This window comes from Heloderma suspectum, chromosome 3 (genome assembly GCF_057233095.1).
Source record: "Heloderma suspectum isolate Gila_16-S chromosome 3, 16-S_ref, whole genome shotgun sequence".
Taxonomy (NCBI): Eukaryota; Metazoa; Chordata; class Lepidosauria; order Squamata; family Helodermatidae; genus Heloderma; species Heloderma suspectum.
Genome location: NC_139460.1, coordinates 155236512 through 155258482, shown reverse-complemented (window position 1 = coordinate 155258482; position 21971 = coordinate 155236512). Strand labels below are relative to the sequence as shown.

The following is a 21971-nucleotide window of genomic DNA, read 5'->3' as shown; positions in this document are numbered from 1 at the left end:
GCAATGAATATGGAGTTGAGCACGCTCCGGGAGAGAGCGCAGGACAGGAAGGCCTGGCGTGCTATGGTCCGTGGGGTCACGAAGAGTCGGACACGACTGAACGACTGAACAACAACAATGATATCCCAAAATGTGCAACCCAAGCTTCTCCCTGCCAAATGGTAGGGCCGGGCAGTCTTAACTTTCTCAAACAGTAGATGCAGGTTATTGCAGTTTTAAAATCAATGTATTGCTTCTTGGTAAATGTATGTGCAGTACATTTTTGTCTGCATTAAAAGAATTAAATGTAGAGCTGTCCATGAATTTCAGCTAAAATGGAGGTTAATTTTGAGGTTCCTTCTCAAGTCAAGTGGGCATGGTGATTGACGCTAACTATGGTTAATTTTTAAAAGCTGGCTTCAGAAACCATAGTTTGAAGGTGGAAATTAACCATAGTTCATGTTAACCACAGTGTATTGCATCAGACAATGCAGCTCCTGGGGTTGGCATAGCTTGCATTGCAGGAAGCCCAAAGTACATCCAGACTTCATCCCCCACAGTGACTAGAATATCTCCTTTAGCTACTAAATACAGCTCTGGAGCTGGTTTAACCACTCTGCACTGTAATAATACCAGGTACCATTCTGCATTTTATACTGACTTCCCTTCAGTATGGAGTCCCAGTTTCAATAGGTGTCTCCTCCCAACATGTCCTCAGTTGCTTCTGCTCCCACTGTTGTTCTCCTTTGCTGAGCCTACCCTGTAGGCCTAGTGCAAGTTGCCACACTCATGCCTGCAGGCTACCCAGGGAGTCATGCCTGTAGGCAGCATAGACAGGTGCTGCAACGTGATTGTGTTGCCTGTGAGAAATGACTTTTTTTATAAGAAAAAAGAGAGCTTCGGCTATTGGGCGGTATAGAAATGAAATAAATAAATAAGAGCAAGATCATCCTGGACACATTAGTACAGGCTCTTGGTTTTTTTTCTCTTGTTTCTGTCTGGCCCGAGTGTCTCTGTAAGTTATATATTCATGGTTAAGCTTCCATGCTTGAGCTGTCCCATCAGTTCAGTTGACTTAGCAGAAGTCGATATGGCAAGTTTTGTGTGTGTGTTTTGAACTGTCCTATGCTCTGAGGGGAATGATTGTTTATACATTTGCCCTTTTGTCTGTGTGAGAAAAGTCACTGGAAGCTTTGAGGAAATATATTTTTGCCTTTTAACTCTTTCTTGCAAAGAATAATTGATTCACATTTCTAAAGGTTTAGAGAACAGGCATTCCTATTAGAAGTATAAAATGTAATAAACAGAACATTTTGGTATAGAGTCATTACAAGGTGTCTCAAGTCTTAGATGGATCTGGATATACCTCAGTCAGGGCCCAGGGCTCAGCAACCCAGTTAAGACATAATGCAAAACCATTGTGTGTTCAACGATGGTTTATTTTCGAACCTGAGCCTTCCTACAAACCATGCTTTGTTTGAAGCCAACAATCCAGGAACTGAACAAGTAAGAGAGAGAGAAAGGAATTAAAAGGGTCTAAAGGGTCCTTTCATGATCTTTTACTTGGAACAAAGTCAATGGAAAGCATAGTACAAAGCCCTTCTTAAAACACTTATTGTTCAACATTTATAGTCTGCTCCCACAATGGTATTTCTTCCGTGGGGGAAAAACACTTGTAAATGCTCACCATCTCACTAATGTCTCTCTTGAATAACCCACTAGTCAACAAGGTTTTCCCTGCATGTCAGGAGTGGGGAACCATATTGGCTCCAGAGGCCAGATTGCCCCCCAGAGCCCCCCGTGGACTGGATGATGTCAGGGGGCAGAGCCCCACCCTCTTGGCATCATGGGGTCCCTGGCCAGAGTGCTGCCTGGAGTTCCTCCAGCCAGCACCTCAGTCAGGGAGCTTGTTTTGTTCCACGCTGGCTTACTTTAGCTAGCTCCCCAACCAAGTGCTCCTCCAGCCGATTCCTCAGTTGGGGAGCCAGCTTCGCAAAGCCCACTGAGGTCCTGGCTTCACTTGCTTTGTGCTCCCTATGTGAGGAACGAGTAAAGTGGACTCAGCTTGCACCCTGAGGAGCTGGCTGAGTACACAGAGGTATCACTCCTGCTTTGCCTTTCCATGAGGGGAAGGCAAAGGAGGAGTGAAGCAACTGAGCTGTGACTCAGTTGCTCTTTCATTCCCTTTCCCTTCTGGGGGGCAGGGTGGAGAGGGTGCAGGGCCTCGCCTGAGGCCCCACAAGCAAGATAGGTCAGCCAGGTTTGACCCATGGGCTGGAGGTTACTCATCCCTGCCATATGTTATATCTCTGGCCAGTCAAGCCCCACCCCAACAATTGGATTTCAAGTGAGCAAAGAGTCCATGCCTGGCTCGTGCACAAACTCCTAGTGGTCTTGTGGATTTTGGGAAAGTTCACACTCCACAATTTCACTTGTGTCCCATCTGACCGTTGAACTTCCACCTATGCTCAAGTGCTTGCAGGAGCAATACCTGCCCTGCCAAGGCATTTCAGACCCCCTCCTTTTCGGGCAATGAAATCACAAGAGACTCAGCACTTCAAGGAAGTTACAGCCACGATCTGGATGGACTCTGAGACGGGTGTACCTTCAGTGATGTATGGGTCGGTGAATATGTTTAAAAGGGTATATCAGCCTTCCCCAACCTGGTGGCCTCTAGATATGTTGGTCATACTGGCTGGAAGTGATGGGAGTTGTAGTCCAACACATTTGGAGGGTTGGAAAGTTGATGTAGAGGAACAGCATAGTGGTCTACAATTGGCTCTCTTAATGATGCTAAAGAGGACCTTTGACTGCACCACATCACAGTTCAGGGAGAAGGTCATGGGCACCTATGCTGGAGCCTTTATTACTGAAGCAGAGGGATTTGTGCCTTTCACATAGATATCTAGTACATGGGCCCATTTAATTGTTTAAGGCAGTCATTCTTTTGATTACATAAAACTAGTGACGTGGCCAGGGAGTCAGGAGCTCCTGAGCTGGAAGACAGTCCATCAACTGGTCCAAGCTGCATTTATAAGGAGAGGAGTGGGCAGACACTCCCCACTCCTGTTCAAAAGACTCGTGTCAAAATTGTGCCTAGGATGGGTCTTGCACCTTTCCTAAGGACAGCTGATGAATATATCATTACCTCCCTCTCCCATTTCCTCTGCCACAAATCCCAGGTTCTTATTATTAGTGCAGTTCTTACAGCCACAGCTGCTGGCAATAACAGGCGCTTTGTTTGTGATGGGTCCTGTGACGGTAGTTGCTGTGGCAAAATAATGAATGCTGCTTAAACTTGCGTTGTTGACCGCATCTGTGGGTGAGAGCATCCAGGCCATTAATTGGCCTTGGCAAACAATCAGACTCTTACAAAACCACATCTTCTGTTAAAGAAAAATCACAAAGGCCTTTTTGAGGCCATCTTTTATGTTTTGCTATCCAGTTACGACTTTTAATGAGAAGTACAAAATGTTGGTAATCGTTTTTATTAAATTACAAGTATACCTTTTGCTTTCCTTGGTTTTTCTTCTAAGACAGGAGTTGCCTGTTTGGTCTTAAGACAGATGTTCTATTGAGGTACTTGGATAATTCATCCAGTCATTCATTAAAGCTGGTGATGTGATAGACCTGGCATGATTTCGGTAAAGCAGCAGGCCTGCACAACTTATGACCAAGATATAAAAAAAAGGCCCAGTGGACTGCCTTGCATGGCCAGTGGGCTGCATTCAGCTTGGGAGGCCACAAATTGTTTCAGTTAGAGGTAGTGTCACCCACTACCATGATTACCATGTATCTCATTGATGGGGTTGCCATATCAAAACTTCAAAAGCAAGGAACACCATAAGAATTGCATTTTGTGGCCTGTTGAGTGTAATGGGCAGTATGCAATATTGCCCGTGTGCTACCAGGACCTATCCCTAGTTCATTGGGGACCTAGTGTTTTGCGAAGCAATTGGAATGTGTGGAAATGCTCATTTCCAGAATGGCATACGTCAGTGTAGCTCGCAGAAGGGAGCACTGCGGACCTGTCCCATTCCAGAAATAAGCGTTTAAGATTTTGAAAGCTGTAAGGCTATCATATATTTCCACCCTCGGAATGTTACTTCTCTCTTTAGGGTTCATATGTACTTGAGTCCTATAACAGTGACACCATGAATGGTTGGTGGTGCTGACTTTTTTATAAAGAGAGCCCATGTGAAGGGGGGTGATTTGTATGACAAAATACACTTCTAGCTTCCAGACTACTGTCTCGAGAATAGAGTGGGCTGTGTAAATACAAACGTCACCTGTTCATACTTCATTCTAGTCATTTATTTTATGTTATTAAATTTAATCTCACCTGTCCTCCACAGAGCTCAGGGCAGTATACATGGTTCTCTTTCTTCCCCATTTTATACTCCCAACAAGCCTATTAGGTAGGTTAGGTCTAGAAATGGTGACTAGCCCAAAGTCATTCAGTGAGCTTCTTGGCTGAATGGGAATTTGAATCTTTGTCTCCCGGGTCCTAGTCCAACAGTGTAACCACTATACTGCATTGGCTCCCTTGTTTTGTGTCGTATGTGTAGTGCTTGTTTTTAATGCATAAAGTTTATCTTACCCTTAAGAAACATGTTTTGAAGGACATTTCTGTATACATGAAAATACCGTAACGGATGTGACTTTGGAGTTGTCACTGGGATGTAAATGTAAGATGCCTGTTCTGGAGTGTGCAGATATGCATTAAAAATATTCATGCTTACGTAACTTGGAATTTCATGTTGGTAAAAGGAAGAAATATTTATGTCTGGTGGCTTAAAAGCTTATGAAGGAGATTAAGTTTGTTTTTAGCACTTGATGAGTGAGTCTGTCCTTTACTGTCCTGTAGCTTAACTCTCAGCACAGTTATGTCCCAATTAACCAAACCTACTAATAATCTTTTTTTTTAATATTAGTAATCATTTAGTAAGCAGAAGAGTTCTTCTAGTGGTTGCCGCAGCTTTTCTTTTCTTTTTTACATTGACTTATACAAAAGGAATTAAAATATTACAAGTAAAAAGACAAAAACAGCCAGAAAAACGTATGATATGGCTTATCTCTTACCATATTATATACAAAGAGAAAAAAACCCAAGAAGATAATCCAGAATATTGGATAAAGATATTGTCAAACTACAGAAAATATGTAAATTGCAGTGTGAGAAATTAATTATTACAATAAGTTCAGTACCAGGGCTCTGTTTTTTAAATGTTTATATTTATTGTTCCAGTATGGAATAAACTGTTTCCATTCCATATTAAATCTATTAAATGCTTGCACATTTCCAGCTCTACTATGTACAATGAGTAGTTTTGTCCATAATCAAAAATGTTTTCATAATCTCATATGTTCTTGTGTATGTTAATTTACATTTGCATTTTTATATTTAAATATTTGTATCCTGCCTCTCCAGCCTTGAAGTGGCTAACATTATCATTACTGGAATGTATTGGATGGGAAAGATGAAAATCTAAAACATCGTACTTTAAACGTATCTCATTTCTGCAGATTCAGATCATGTCTTTCCCCTTCCTTCCTTCCTTCCTTCCTTCCTTCCTTTTTGTTTCTAAGTACCAGCTATTTTTCTCTTGCCTGCAACAATTGGCAGCACATTGCAATACAAGCACTTCAGGCTGCAATCCCATACCGACTTACCTGGGAGTAAGCCCTGCTGAACTCATTAGGACTGGACTGGACTGGAGCGGCGACTGTCAACCCTCCGGGGAATAAGAGAACACGAAGAGTTCTTGGACAGAATGGGGGAACTACAGCAGCAAAGGGCAGACCAGAAGCTTGAAGAGCAACAGCAAGATGAGGCAGAAGTGGGAAATGCTGAGGAGAAGAAAAATGGAGTAGAGGATACTCCTTGGAAAACGGTGACAGTTAGGAGAAGAAGAACTAGACGCCACTCTGCACCAGTGGAAGCGGTGGAGCTGTGGAACCGATTCCAGGTACTTGCAGATGAGACTGGAGGACAGCCTGCAGAGGAAGAATCACAGGGGAACCTGCATGAGAGTGAGCAAGAGGCTAAAGGTCAGTCAAACAGAGGCGATGAAACCCAGGCCTACAAGAAGAAGAAGAGAAGAGTGGTAGTAGTGGGAGACTCCTTGCTGCGTGGGATCGAGACCCAAGTATGTCGTGAAGACCCGTGGACTCGCCAGGTATGTTGTCTCCCGGGAGGACAGATTAGAGACGTGACTGAAAGGTTGCCTGCACTCATAAAGCCCACTGACAGGTATCCCTTTCTTCTCATCCATGTGGGAACAAATGATACCGCCAAGCGGAGCTACGAAGAGATCACGTCAGACTTTGAAGCTTTGGGAAGGAAACTCAAGAACTTTGGGGCCCAGATAGTTTTCTCATCCATCCTTCCAGTAGTTAGAAGAGGGATAGAAAGGGAACGAAAAATACTCCGGGTGAATGACTGGCTACGAAGGTGGTGCCGACGAGAGAGATTTGGATTCTGGGACCACGGGCTATACTTCCTGGAAGATGGGCTGTTGGCTAGGGATGGGTTGCACCTCACAAAGGCTGGGAAGAATGTGTTTGGCCACAGCATGAAGAACTTCATCAGGAGGGCTTTAAACTGAATCCTACGGGGAAGGGAGATGTAATGTTGGGGGTAACAATGGACGTAACAATGGACATTGCAGGCGCATGCACTGCAATGGAGAGAACAGCGCTGATAGCGCCCAATAATAGTCTTCAGAGACATGTAGGAAGAAAGCCAGACTATGAAGCACATGGTCTTCGATGTCTATATACTAATGCCCAGAGTATGGGAAACAAACAGAACGAACTTGAACTCTTAATACAGGAGGGAAATTATGACTTGATAGGTATAACTGAGACTTGGTGGGATGACTCTCATGACTGGAATACAGCAGTTGAAGGATATAACTTGTTCAAAAAGAACAGGAGGAACAGAAAGGGAGGCGGGGTTGCTCTGTATGTGAAAAATACATATCTCTGCACAGAAATACAGGAGGAGGAGCTTGGTAGCCCCATCGAGAGCATCTGGGTTGAAATAAATGGAGCAAAGAATAAAAGGAACCTGGTGGTCGGAGTCTACTACCGGCCACCCAACCAAGGAGAAGACAAGGATGAAACTTTTGAAAAGCAAATAGCCAATGTTTTAAGGAAGCATGATGTAGTAGTAATGGGGGACTTCAATTTCCCCGATATTTGTTGGGAGACAAATTCTGCAAAACATGGCCCCTCCAGGAAATTCCTGACTTGTGTGGCGGATAACTTCCTCCTACAGAAAGTAGAGGAAGGAACTAGAGGATCGGCTATCCTTGACTTGATCCTAACCAACAGAGATGACTTAGTGGATAAAGTAGCAGTTACAGGAACTCTGGGGGAAAGCGACCATGTTGTACTTGAGTTCTTGGTTCTAAGGGAAGCAAAAGCCGAGTGTACTCAAACGCGTACCCTGGATTTTAGGAAAGCTGATTTTAATAAACTCAGAACAATGATCAGTAAGGTCCCATGGCAAACAATGCTAGCGAGAAAAGGAGTCCAAGATGGGTGGGAACTTTTAAAAAAGGAAATTCTCAAGGCACAATCACAAACAATTCCAACAAGAAGAAAAGGTGGAAGACAACAGAAGAAGCCAATGTGGCTTCACAAAAAGCTTAGGGATGACCTGAAAACAAAAAAGGACACATATAGGAAGTGGAAAGAAGGCCAAGTAACAAAGGAAGAGTACAGGCAGGTAGCACAGAATTGCAGGGATGGCGTCAGGAAGGCTAAAGCGGAGAACGAGGTGAGGTTAGCGAGGGATGCTAAAAACAACAAAAAGGCTTTCTTCAGCTACGTGCATAGTAAAAGGCAGAGGAAAGAAATGGTTGTTCAGCTATTAAATAAGGATGGCAAAATGATAACAGATGACAAAGAAAAGGCAGAGGTGCTCAATTCCTACTTTGGCTCAGTCTTCTCCCAAAAGAGGGTCTATGACCCCCCTGGCAAAGGCGAAGTACAGGCTGAAGGGGCAGGATTGCAGCTTGAGATCGACAGGCATATGGTCAAGGAACACCTCATTACTTTGAATGAGTTCAAATCTCCAGGGCCAGATGAACTGCATCCTAGAGTCATAAAGGAACTGGCAGAAGAACTCTCAGAACCGCTGTCTATTCTCTTTGAGAAATCATGGAGGACCGGGGAAGTGCCAGATGACTGGAGGAGGGCTAACGTTGTCCCTATCTTCAAAAAGGGTAAAAAGGAGGAACCTGGGAACTACAGACCAGTCAGTCTGACATCAATCCCTGGGAAAATTCTGGAGCAGATCATAAAGCAATCCATCTGGAAGCACCTTGACAACAATGCCGTGATTACTCGAAGCCAACATGGATTTGTCAAAAACAAGTCCTGCCAGACAAATCTGATCTCATTTTTTGATCAAGTCACCTCCCTTGTAGACCGTGGGAATGCTGTAGACATCATATACCTCGACTTCAGCAAAGCTTTCGACAAAGTGCCCCATGATATCCTGATGAGCAAACTTGCTCGAAGTGGGCTAGATGAAACAACGAACATGTGGATCCACAGTTGGCTACAGAATCGGACTCAAAGAGTGCTTATCAATGGGACCTTCTCAAGCTGGGGAGAGGTAACGAGTGGGGTACCGCAGGGCTCAGTCCTGGGCCCAGTGCTCTTCAACATTTTTATTAATGACTTGGAGGAGGAGGTGCAGGGAATGCTGATCAAATTTGCAGATGACACAAAATTGGGAGGGATAGCTAATACTTTGGAAGACAGAAACAAAATTCAAAGTGATCTGGATAGACTGGAGTGCTGGGCAGAAAACAACAGAATGGCATTTAATAGGGACAAATGCCAAGTTCTGCACCTAGGAAAAAGAAACCAAATGCACAGTTACAAGATGGGGGATACGTGGCTCAACCACACTACGAGCGAGAAGGATCTTGGAATTGTCGTCGATCACAAGCTGAATATGAGCCAACAATGTGATGTGGCTGCAAAAAAGGCAAATGCTATTTTGGGCTGCATTAATAGAAGCATCGCTTCCAAATCCCGGGAAGTACTAGTTCCCCTCTACTCAGCACTGGTTAGGCCTCATCTGGAGTACTGTGTCCAGTTCTGGGCACCACACTTTAAGAAGGATGCAGACAAGCTGGAGAGGGTTCAAAGGAGGGCAACAAAGATGATCAGGGGACTGGAAACAAAGCCCTATGAAGAGAGACTGAAAGAACTGGGCATGTTTAGCCTTGAGAAGAGAAGACTGAGGGGAGATATGATAGCACTCTTCAAGTACTTGAAAGGTTGTCACAGAGAAGAAGGCCAGGATCTCTTCTGGATCATCCCAGAGTGCAGGACACGGAATAATGGGCTCAAGTTACAGGAAGCCAGATTCCGGCTGAACATCAGGAAAAACTTCCTGAGTGTCAGAGCAATACGGCAATGGAACCAATTACCTGGGGAGGTGGTGGGCTCTCCCACACTGGAGGCCTTTAAGACGAGGCTGGACAGCCATTTGTCAGGGATGCTCTGACTTGGATTCCTGCATTGAGCAGGGGGTTGGACTCGATGGCCTTGTAGGCCCCTTCCAACCCTACTATTCTATGATTCTATGATTCTATGACTTACTTCTGAGTAGACTTGTATAGAATTGTGCTGTTAGACACTTGTATTGTTTGATCCCTCCCCATCTCCCAGCACTTACTTCCTAATGGAAGAGTATTCTGTTGTTAAACGTAACCTGACATCTTTCTTTTCTGTGTCTGTTAACAGCTAGTCGATGGCGAAGTCTATTCTCTTCTTCTGCCTCCTTGGCTTTTCCCTATAGCCCTGTTGCAAGGCTCACTCCATATAGCAATGGCTTTAATACTCCTGCCTTCTCTAAAACCTTCAGTAAAGCAATATTAACACCTGAGAGGACAGGTAATGCTTGCTTTCTTACTAACATAGCACTGTAATAAGGCCTGTAGCCAGTTTCTGTTGATTTTTGGTCAACACTGAGATATTTGACTTGTTGGCTTACCAATGTCAACATGATGAGTTAGTCATGAGTACTTTTGCATACATTTGCCTTGTTCATGTATAAAGTGAGAGAGGGAGTACTTTTCTGTAAGTAAAAAAAACGTGGGTGAGGGGTGCTAAATAATCCCCCACCTTGTGCTTTACTTCTCTATGCTTTGTTGCTTGAGACAGGACTGGTGCAGGACCCAGCAGCATGACTGGGCAGTTGCCAAGGCTCCAGCACTCTGGGAAGGCTCATCACCATTTGAGCTGTGCCCTCTTGCCTGCCCCTGATCTTTGGCTGTGATTTACCAAGCAGCCATGATGGGCAGATTGGAAGCTGATATTTTGATGTCCCCGCAATGCCCTCAAGTGACACCATGCCGGGACATTGTGGGAACATGCAGCAGCACCTCTGGGTAATAAGCCTGCTGTTCAGGGAGGGGTTGTGCTGGAGTGTGTATATCCAGATGGCACTCTGCTGGTGGCCTCTCCAACTGGAGCCCACCTTGGCTAGAAGCACTTTTCACCCAGCTCTGATTCTGGAACCAAGCTAGGCAGGAGAGAAAAGAGGTTGAAATAATGGAGCCTGGTGAAGTAGGGCATGAGCAGGCAAGGATTTAGCTCCCCTCATCCATGTACTCCCTCAGTTTATACATCAGAAGGGAAGACATGTGCATGAGTACACATGGCTGATAACAATGACATCAGTCTAACCCTTTGGGTCTGAAGTGTACACCTTGATGTACATTTAAAATGTTGCCCACTTTGGTTCACTTAATTTTGATCACACATTAGTTGAAGGGTGCTTGGTTATGGATAGCATAGAGAATTTTATTCCCCTGGAGAATACGCACAACTCCTCTTCCTACACTGCATAATGGGCGGGGGGTGTACACCCATTATTACCTTGGGGCAAATTTCAGTGATCTGTCCTAGCATGGCCTGTGCAAACATCAGGCCAGGGTATACACTGCTAAGCAATGGCAGTACTGTAGGAAGAGTCTGTGCATTTATTAGTTGACCAACCTAAGCACTGGAGCAGTGCAGTGGTGGAAGAAGAGGGACAGGTAAGTTAAGGGTAGGAGGGATGTAAGAGTATCTGAACTTGTCTGGAAGATGTGAAAAAAGAACTGAGAGCCACAGACACTCTTAAAGTTTTTTTTTCTCCACATCCTGTCAGCATGTTTGGAATAGGGATGTATAAGAAATTAGTGTTACTTCATTTTTGACCAGAATTTATCCAGTTCACACCTCCTTGAACCAAATGTGGACCCAAATACAATCTGCAGTGGAAGTCCACACGTTTTAGAGCATGCAATAATGATTTGTGCAAGAAAAAAATGCATTCAAAAATGTGTATGTTTGTAAAAGGCGCGTGAAAGAATGTGCACTTCTGAAAAATGTGCACAAACTTTTTAATCAATGGGAAAAAATGTGTACATTTAAAAAATGTTGATGCATATATTTGGAAAAATGCACACAAAAGTATGTACGCATTTCCGTGTGTAAAGAAAAAAAGCTCTCAATCTGATACGGACACAAGTTGGAATGAGCTCCAAAGTGGAATTCGGAGAACCTGAACGAACTTGAGTTTTCCTGATTCTCACATCCCTACTTTTAAATTTGTCTTGTCCAACATGAGGACTAAAAATGTAATTGTTAAAAAGAAAAAAATAGCCATGATTTTCAAGATTACAAAATCCGCACCAGAACCTTATTGAGGCTTTTCTTCTTTGATTTGTAATGTATGTACTTTCAGGCCTACTAGTCTTCTTTCTCATCCATACCGAATTAACTAACAAAAGCACTAAAAGACCACTTTTAAATAGGCTGCAGTCCTACACATACTTTCCTGGGAGTAAGTCCCAACGACTTCCTTCTGAGGAGACAGTTGCAAGGTTTCACTTTCAACCTTAAGGAACATAATTAATTAGAAGGCAACAACAGAATGTAAAGTCATGTTGGGGGTGGGCCTCTTCAACTGCAGCTATGAATGTATGAACTTGAAATTTTGCTTTGAAAGTAGAAGCACTCACACCTTGCTTTAATGCCTAAGGGATTTTATTGTGTTGCTGTTCCACAGGTTGTATATCTAGAAGCTCCCCTCTCAGCCCCCAGTCATCCATAGACAGTGAACTGAGCACCTCAGAACTAGAAGATGATTCCATCTCCATGGGATATAAACTGCAAGACCTCACTGATGTCCAGATCATGGCTCGGCTGCAGGAAGAGAGTAGGCTGTCGCTGCCATTTCCCACCTCCTTGTTTTCTTAAAAAGCTGCTTGTCACTACTTTCACCTTGTGGGTGGGGTGGGGAAACACTTGGCCCTAACTATGTGCATGCTATTGTACGATAAGATTTTTTAAAGTATTATTAATAGACTATTCAGTTCAGACTTGGAGCTATTATATGTATTTGGTTCTTTCCAAACCTCGAGGTATGAATTATCCTCACATGTAGCTGAGTAGCATACCATGTCTGGCATTAGATGTACTGAGAAGAGAAAAAGCCTAATTTGTAGGGGGAGGGCGCTAAGTGGGTTGTGGGCTAATTGCATACATACACAGAAAATGCCATCTGTCTATTTTCATTGTAAAATTCTTCAACGGCTCATCTGAACTTCAACAAGGGGGTGTCATTCAAAAGCCATATGGAGAAACATGAAGGGGGTTAATTTAACAAAAGCTTATTCAATGGTCTTTGAATTCCAGTTCTAAGCTTTCCAATTTCCCCTTAACATTCAGCTACTTGGCCCAAGGCTGCCTAAGTCTTCTATGACATTACAGCAGCTAAGCTAAGGACAGCTACAGGGGGGTCTTCCATACCTTGGCTTCTAAAAGCACACTGTGACATCACAGCAGATCAGCCAGTGGCATCAAGCTGGAGGTAGGTTGAGCAGTAAGACATTGTGGAGGATATTTCAGGATTGAAGAGGGTGGAAGATAGAAAGGAGAATACTAAATCATTGGAGGTATTTCAAAAGGCACGCAAACATTTACTTTCTACAGTTTTGTCATTGTGACATACTGTTCACCTGATCTTTTTGCACAAAAACCCTATTTAGGCATTCTGTATCTGTAGGAAGTAAATGCATGAGGAGACGGAGTGCTCTAGCCTCGCCCCGTCCTCACACATTTCTGGCATCCTCTACTCGTGGAGGGTGACTTTCTGAAGAGGACAGCCTCCTGTTTCTGTGGAGGCTCTCCACACATTTGAGAACCCTGATTTTCCAGCATTATCAGTTGCATAGAGAGTCTCCATGGTGGGGCAAGCACTCTCTCCCCTCATGCATTTACTTTCTACAGATATAGAACATCCGACTAGGACTATAGACATGGGTGGCACTTGCATCCAGTAGTCTGTAAATCTAGTCTTATATAATAGAGTAGGTAGTGGTCAGAGAGGGGGCCAGTTAGATCTTCTTGGGCAAGGAGTTCCATAGTGTGGGTGTCACAGCAGAGAAGGCCTGCCACTGAGAATTTAGCATGCATGAACTATCTCTCATACTAGGGATGTTGGAGAAATCTGCAATGGATTCAAATGAGTTTGGATTTCTACAAATCCATCCTGTGGATTCTGCAGCGGTCCAGCTTTTTCCGAGTCATGCAGATTGGGGGGGGGGGATTTGCGCAAATGCGCATTTGCACAAGTGCACTTTGCACTAATGTGGATTAGTGCATGTGTGGATTTGCAAATGGGAACAAAAATCTCATACATCCCTTAAAAGAAATCCGATTCTGTCAATGAGCAGCCAACAAAACAAGAGACACCTGACAATCCACAAAACATAAATGGAATGCATTTAACAAAATCTGTACATCTCTACCTCATACTAACGTACTTCACAGGATTATGTTGATTAAACTGTAAATTTACACAGAACTAATTCCTTGCTTAATCATCCTACCTGAGGAACACCTGTCTTATTACACTTTAGATATGCTGGTTGCCCTCATGAGTAATTTCATATTTGGAAGATTCCAAATATAATGTGAACAGGACTAGACATACAGCTGTAGTTTCATAACTTTCCTCTCTCCTCCCCCCCCCCGCCCCAGTTGCATCTATTATCCCTTTAGCATTGTATTTTCATGTGTCTTACAGACATGTGAGCAACTCACAGAACTGCTCATGTCTTCATAATACATTGTGAAAGCCAGGATATAATTACAGATGTTGTTCATTTGGCATGCTGAACCCTCCTTTCTGTTTCACAGGTCTGAGGCAAGACTATGCTTCCACTTCAGCATCTGTGTCGAGAAACAGCTCCAGTGTGTCTCTTCACTCAGGCAAGAAAGGGACAAGCAGCGATCAGGAATTTGATCGCTACAGCCTTGAGGATGAGGAGGAAGAATTCGACCACCTGCCCCCTCCACAGCCTCGGCTCACTCGTTGCTCCCCGTTCCAAAGAGGGATTCCCCATTCACAGACTTTCTCCAGTATACGGGACTGCAGAAGAAGCCCAACGTCCCCATATTTCCCCTCAAATAACTATCAGCAGCAACAGTGTTATTCTCCTCAAGCCCAAAGTCCTTTTGAGCCACAACCAAACAGGATTAATGGAGGTAAGACTAGCCGACTCTTCTGACCTGTGGATTTCTTTTGCTCTCCCCTCAGTATGGAATCTTCCCCCTCCCTCCCCTCAGGGATGGAAAGCTTCTGTATTCTTAGGGGCCACTCAGTTCTCCAAGCAGTGGTCTGGGGCCAAAAATGAATGGCCTCCACTGCATGGTCAGGATCTGTAATAGAAATGGACCGATCATCCTATTTCCAGTCCGTGTCACCTTTGCATATATTCATTCATAAGTCTGTTCTGTCCTTTTTCCACATGAAACTGTGATTTTTAAAAAAAATCTGCATGAAAATTCATATTTAATATCTAAGTACTTTGAACATATTTTCTCACAAAATACACATTCTAAACATACTTTGTCTCAAAGTACACATTTCTGAATTTATTTTATCCTCAAATACACATTTTGCTGCAGTTTTTGAGCCAAGAACATGGCTCAAAATTCAGAGAAATATAAAAATCTAAAAGATAAGTATGTTCTGATTTACATTGGTCTGGCAGGTGCAGACGAGGTCAGTTTTCATCAGAATCTGTGAAGATCAAATTCCTCAAGCATCTCTAGTCTATGGCAATAATGGCTCCACCAAAAGGAGCAAGGATTCCATTATTATGGGGCAAAAGTCCTCAGTCATTATGACTTGGAGATGAAATATTACAGTATGGAACCTCTCACTCACAAGTTGTGTCACACTTGATTTGTTTTAAACTAATGCTAGGTTATAACCTTTGAAATTACATTTAATTTCCTTACCTTAATTTCCTTTTACCTTATCAGCATTAAAATTTAGTAGGATTGGTAGGGTCTAGCTTCTGTCCACTACCTTTCAGCCATCTTGGTTTAGCTTGTGGTTGGACTATTAATTCGCTTGTGATTGTGGTATTCATAAATCTATACATAGATACATAAATCTGTACATAGATTTATGAACTCTTTTTCGAAAAGATAGTATTCAAGATAATATACTAGGGAATGCTGTATGTACAGTAGGCTAGGCATGCTCAACTTTGGTCTCTTCTGAATGGGTTATTGGAGAAAGTGAAATCCTGCAGTGTCTCCCCGAGAACACACATCAATCTGTGCTAGTGCAGCATAGTATCCATGAGACTGAGCTGTGAACCAGCAGGTCCTCAATTCATGTTTCACTTCTGCCATTAACTGCAGGAGTGGCCTTAGGCCAGCCACTATGGCTCAACTTCAGAACACTCACACCCCCGCCCATCTGCACTATGGGGATAACAGCAACCATGTTGATACGCCCTCTATACCCCAATGTGCTGCATGGCAAGAACTGTTGGGGTGCAGCATTTTACCCAGGGTTGGTTTCCTTGGAATGAGGCCACTGGAAACTGGCTGGCATCTTGTGATATATGGCTTATTTGCAGACATATACAGGTTGAGCATAAGACATAGATTAACATCTTAAACCCACTCCATCAGACTTCTTGGGGAGCTCACCGGCACCATAGATTCTCATAGAGATCAACTCAGCTCTCTGTGTCTCTTTCAAACTCCCTCAGAACTGCCCCAAAACTTAAGCTGCTCTCTTTGTTCTCACTCAGATTCAATTAGCGCATTCCTTGGGTGAAGGAGAACAGAGGAACCTAACTCAGTCATCTTCCTGTCTTTTGAGCCCATTCACAAAAGTAGGGATGTACGAAAATCACTTACCTTTCGGAGATTATGCTGATGGTGCGGAAGGGAGGCGTTCCGTCCCTCCCCCCCCCCCCGGAATCCTGGCCGGCCGGCTGTGCTCTGCAGCGATTCTGCGGAGCCGCCAGCCGGCCCTGCCAGCAGCCGGACATCCGGCCGCTGGCTAGCAGGGACGCAAATGGCGGCGGATGTAGCCACCACCGTTTGCGTCCCTGCAGTCAGCTGTGATAGGCTACATAAATGTTTACATAGCCTATCACAGCTGACTTAAAAAAAAAACAAAAAAACGCACGTACGCAAATGGCGGCGGCCATGGCCGCCGCCATTTGTGTTCCTTATTTTGGCACATCTTAGTCTACGTAAACATTTACGTAGACTAAGACGGCGAAAATAAGGGGAACGCAAATAGCGTAGCGTCTACGCTATTTGCGTTCCCCTTATTTTCGCCGTCTTACTCTACGTAAATGTTTACGTAGACTAAGACGTGCCAAAATAAGGAACACAAATGGCGGCGCCCATGGCCGCTGCCATTTGCGTACACGCGTTGTTTTTTTTACTCAGCTGTGATAGGCTATGTAAACATTTACGTAGCTTATCATGGTGTTTTTTAAAAATCTAGCCGTGATAGGCTACGTAAATCTTTACGTAGCCTATCACGTTTTTTTTTTTTAACTGCAAATGGCAGCGGCGGCAGCAACCGGTCGGAAGACCAGCTGTCGCCTCCGCTGCCACCAGGAAGATCTGCCCCAGGTAAGTCGCGTCCCGGGGGCGGGGCGGGGGGGCAGACCGTTCCACCACCGATTTCGGGGGGCCGAATGCGCTGGCATTTGGCCTCCTCGAGATCCGTGGCGGAATTCTCTGACATCCCTACACAAAAGCAGCAGCTGAGCTGATAACTATCTGCAGACACAGGACATGCCCAGGCAAGGCCTGTCCAACAGGCTCGACCAGCCATAATGACGTAAACCTTTCCCTGTTAATGTTACAGAATCACATGGTTGGGTGGGACCCTTGAAAGGTCATCTGGGCTGATCTCAGTATGCTATAAAGTATTGTGAGGATTCCTGTGATAATGTATGCAAAGTATTTTTAATGCTCTAAGGTGTTACATACATATTAAACATGATGAGGATGAAATTATAAGATTTCATCTGGAAGTGCTTAAGAAATAATAAGTAGTAGTAGTAGTATTACTATTATTATTTACAGGCTTAATATCTTAGTGTAGAGGCAGGTCCCTGAACCTGAATTATTAATTATACATTAATAACAATGTAGAATAACCATGAATAATACGTCATAACTGATTATGGCAATCAGTGCCCAGGAGGTTTTAAACTGTTCCAAATGTTGACATTAGAAAACAGTGTTTCTCTCCCTTATCCACCAATTCTCTGTTTCCTGTTATTTCTTAACATTGGTTTCCATCAGATTCTGTCTCTTCTGTCCTATAGTTCTTGCTGTTCTTTTTGTCACTATGTTGGATTAATTCGAGATATAAACTGTCAACATTCTGGAAGCAGTTTTCCCTCTCTCTTGTCTCTGCCCCCCCCGCCCCTTGTTTCTTACTCCCTTTTTTCTTTTATGATCCCCCCCTTCCTTCCATAAGAAAAGCCCTGCTGCATTGAACCAAATGTTCATTTGGTCCAGTGTTCTATTCCCAGCAGCCAATGCTGGCTCAAGACATTTTCCTGCCAAGTGGCGTCCTCCCCTTGCTAGGGCCAACCCTTTAAAAAGACTTGCTGCATCATCCAGGCACCAATTCCTGCCTTCATCTATCTCCCCATCATGCAGCCTGAAGCAGGTTGCTTCACGTGGCTGTGTGGCAGGGCCGGTCCTGCCAGCAGTAGCCAGTCAGATGCTTCTGGAAGTGCTCAAGTGAGGCATGAAGGCAATAGTGCTGCACTCTTGTTTGTCCCCATCATCTAGTGCTCAGAGGTATACTGCCTCCGAAGATGGAGGCTTCATTTCACTATCATGGCTTTCCTTCCCCTCCTAATCTTATTCTCACCCCATCTGTTCTGCAGGTATGTGCCATTCCTTTTTTTTGTTTTTCTAGAATATATTAATTTAAACACAAGAATAAAACCTGCAGAACCTTTTCTCTTGTAGCCTTGAATAACACAGGCTGCTGCCTGGCACTCTGCTCTAGTTGGCAATGAAGTTCCTAATTGTAGAGACAAAGGTTGTCAACATCCCTTGGGAAAGAAAACATGCTGTGTTTTAAAATGGCATGCATATTTATAGTGTGCACAGTTTTGCAGTTACGCATGCCGGGCAAATAGCTTATGTCAGGGCCCTAAGACAAGCCTGTGTGCAGTTAAAGGTAACGACAGTGTGACAAATGGAAGGCTAGGTAAGAGAATGATGGGTCGTAGGGTTCATTCATATGATACTCTGAGAGGGTGTTGCTGCTTTGTGTGCAATATACACATTATTGACTTATGGTAGGCGACCCACCAAACTGAACACAGCCCTACAGCCATTTATGATGGCTCAGTAAACCTCATGTTTGTCTTGCCTGCTTGGGGCTGCAAAAACAGGCACCTGGCAAGCCCCAATCAGGGCTGACATCAAGGGTAGGCATGGCCAGGCAGCTGCTGAGGGCTGACACCCCAGGAGGGGCCTACTGATAACAGCTCCCTGGAGTTGCTCCCCTCTTCACCACTGCAACCTACTTGTTCTCCTCCCTCTCATTCTGGCCCAGATAACAGTGGTGGTGAGAAGGAGGAGCGGGAGATGCCACTGCTTACTTTCTCACTGTCTTTCTGCCTGTTGTGGAAGCAATGATGAGGAAAAGGAGGAGGAGCAATAGTAGCAGGTGACAATGATGGTGAGCAGGTAGACTCCCTGAGGGAGGGGGCCCATGGAGGTTGTGTTGCCCAGGAGCCCTCAGAAACCTGGAGCCAGCGCTGGTTCCAATACGTGTCTGGTGGGCTGCATCTGGCTTGGTCGGTCACATGTTGTGCAGGCCGCTTTTCACTGTCTTCATTGCCAAAGTTAGGGTGATGCAAGAATGAGTGTCAACATTCAAACATTTTCACTTTGACATTTTCCCCTGCCCCTCACAAGGTTAGTCTGGGGAAGGCAGGGCAGGGAGGAAAACTGGAAACAATGAAAGCTGAGGAGGTGAGCTGGTACCGAGATGAGCTAACCATGAGCTGAGCCGAACAACACCTTCTAATTGGCCCAGATTTTCTGAACTGGAAGAATTAGTTTCCAAGCCCCTTCCAGTTCTGAAATTCAGAGAAGCAATTCCTCCAGTGGCTCTGTATTTCAGAACCACGTGGCCTATGCAAATGACACAGATTTTTCCACGTGAGTAACACCTGCTTCCCTGGCCCCAGGGAGCACGATGCTAGCATGGAAAGCAACCACATAAGTGGCCTTGCCTATGTTACTGGAGTGGCACAGGAAGAAGCATAGGCATCTACCCTTAAAATAACGTAATAAGAAATTAGGAAAGAGATTCACGTTTCTGTAACATGTGCATTGGCTCTTCTCTGGAGTAAACTCTAGAGTTTTGAGGTATATTTTCTAGCTTATGTCTTCAGGGTTTTCCAACAAGTATCACTTCCACAGTTCTGGTGCTTTGGACTCCTTTGACATTGAAATAATTTTGCCCTCATTTAATTTCTTATAGATCTTATTCAGACAGTGGACCTTTTGAATATCAAATACTGGGGACAAACAGCTGTTGCCTTCATTCCTTGCTTGGCCACCCAGATCCTTATGGGAAGCTCCCACTACTGAAAACCGAATGCTCCATTCAATGGTCCTTTGGCCCAATCCAGATGGTCTTTCTTATGTTTGCAGACATTAGTGAGAGACTACTTCATCATAAGCTTTTCCTAATAATGCAAATAACTTGCTTTTGCTACAGACAAACTCCGAAGGAGCATGCCTAACTTAGCTCGAATGCCAAGCACTCCCACCATCAGCACCAATGTCGGCTGTGCAGTCACTGTGAGGAACAGTCTAAGCTTTGATTCTAATTTGCATGGAGCTGGTAATGGGATATCAAGGATACAGTCTTGTAGTAAGTGTGAAATCTTTGTCATTCACTGTGGGATAGAAAGCTATTGGAAGACTTCAGATTACAGCCTTTCCCAACCTTGGGTCCCCAGATGATGTTAGACTACCACCTCAGTCATCCCCAGCCAGCATGGACAATGATTGGGGATGATGGAAGCTGTGGTTCAACAATATCTGCGGACCCAAGGTTGGGAAAGTGATAACGCTTTAGATGGGTGGTGGTGATGCTGACATTCAAATATGATTCTACTCAATACATGTGTAAACTGGCTCACAGGGTTTGTTCGGATGTGCTCTTGCCAATACAACATTCTTCTCATGGGATTGAGGGAGAGGCAGTGAGTTGGATCCAGATTTCATCCCCATGACAGTCCCTCCATACCCCTCTCCCAAATGTTTTCCCCACATCTCTCATTCAACAGGCTCCCTCAAGCTTCTAGATAGCGTTTTTGGTGGGCTGGAGAAGCTGCTGTGGGGAGGAGGGGGTGGGGAAATCTGTTTCCACCAGCCCAGCTGCATGTGCCTAAATCTGGATCCAATCCAGTGTCAATATAATTAGGGGAAATTGGGGGGGGGGGGTCTGATTTTTTTAAAGGTAACTCAATATCATACAGTTGGGGGTTCTACTTTTTTGCCATTGTTTCCCCACTTTGGGAGAGGTAACTTTTAAACTGCTTTTTTTTTCAGGCTTAAGTAGTTCAAGCTCTTGAGGCCTTGTTATGTTTTATCTATCAACTTTGTGCCATAAAACAGGAGCCGATGCCACCAGAGAGCAGAGTTGCACATGTCTTGGGTGGTTTAGCACTGATTCCTAGAGACAATTTGTACAATGCCATATTTAGAATGTGCCACTAAATCTCTACTGCCGGTTTTTGTTAGCAGTGAAGTATAAAGCTGAGGTATGTAGTTTCTGATGTAATTTGCATTTCATGAGTGGCAGTGTTCTTCTAACTTTGCAATCTTTTTGAAGGATGTCAGAAGTCTACATCCAGTTGACTTAAAATTCTAGCTAAATTTAATATGACTCTGACCTCTTGGAACTGGCCAGATGAAACCAGAGTTTTTACAGGGATTCGTGTCAGGACTAGGATGTATGTACATTACAAATGTAAAGTGGTTTAACAATTAGTCCCTCTTCCCAGGGAAGCCAGGAAATTGTATCAAAAACAACAGAGAGTCTTGTGGTACCTTTAGGGCACAATCCTATGCAGGTTTAGACAGATAAAAGTCCTGCAGTTCCCAGCATGCCCCAGCCAGCATGCCTGACTGAGGCATGCTGGGAGTTGTAGGACTTTTTTCTGTCTAAACCTGCATAGGATTGCCCCCTCAAAGACCAACAAATGTATAGTGGGTTTATGTCTTTTAAATTGTAAGCCCTCAGGCAGGGACTATCGTGTTTTTATTGAGCTTATATAGGCCATTCTGGGAGCCTTTTCAGCTGAACAGCGGGGTACAAATGTTTGAAATTAATAAATCAGCTTTTGAGGACTAGAATCCACTTCATCAGATGCATGAAGTGAGGGAACTCAGAGTCGTTCCCTAAGGGAAGCTTAGGAACTGAAGAACTCTTACCAGATGACATTTCTCAGGATTCTTTGTGGGTAGTTTTTATTCTAGAATCCCGGAGGAGAGAGTTCTGAGCCAGTCATACTGGAGCTCTCTCCTAGCCTTCTGGCTCACATCCTGTTAGTGACCTGATCATTGGTCAGCTAAGGACAGATGAATATTTT

The 21971-nt window shown here is 44.2% G+C and overlaps 1 protein-coding gene across 2 annotated transcripts in view; it reads left to right on the top strand.

Moving 5' to 3' along the window:
* SLAIN1 (SLAIN family member 1) overlaps positions 1-21971 on the top strand; it is a 52910-nt gene that overhangs the window by 21777 nt on the left and 9162 nt on the right. Inside the window, exons 3-6 of one of the 2 annotated variants that reach the window (XM_084841831.1) lie at positions 9751-9900; positions 12065-12214; positions 14200-14547; positions 20090-20245. In XM_084841831.1, the coding sequence (XP_084697957.1) occupies positions 9751-9900; positions 12065-12214; positions 14200-14547; positions 20090-20245 (804 nt within the window). The remainder of the gene's footprint in view (positions 1-9750; positions 9901-12064; positions 12215-14199; positions 14548-20089; positions 20246-21971) is intronic. The other variant, XM_084841833.1, reaches the window with a different exon arrangement.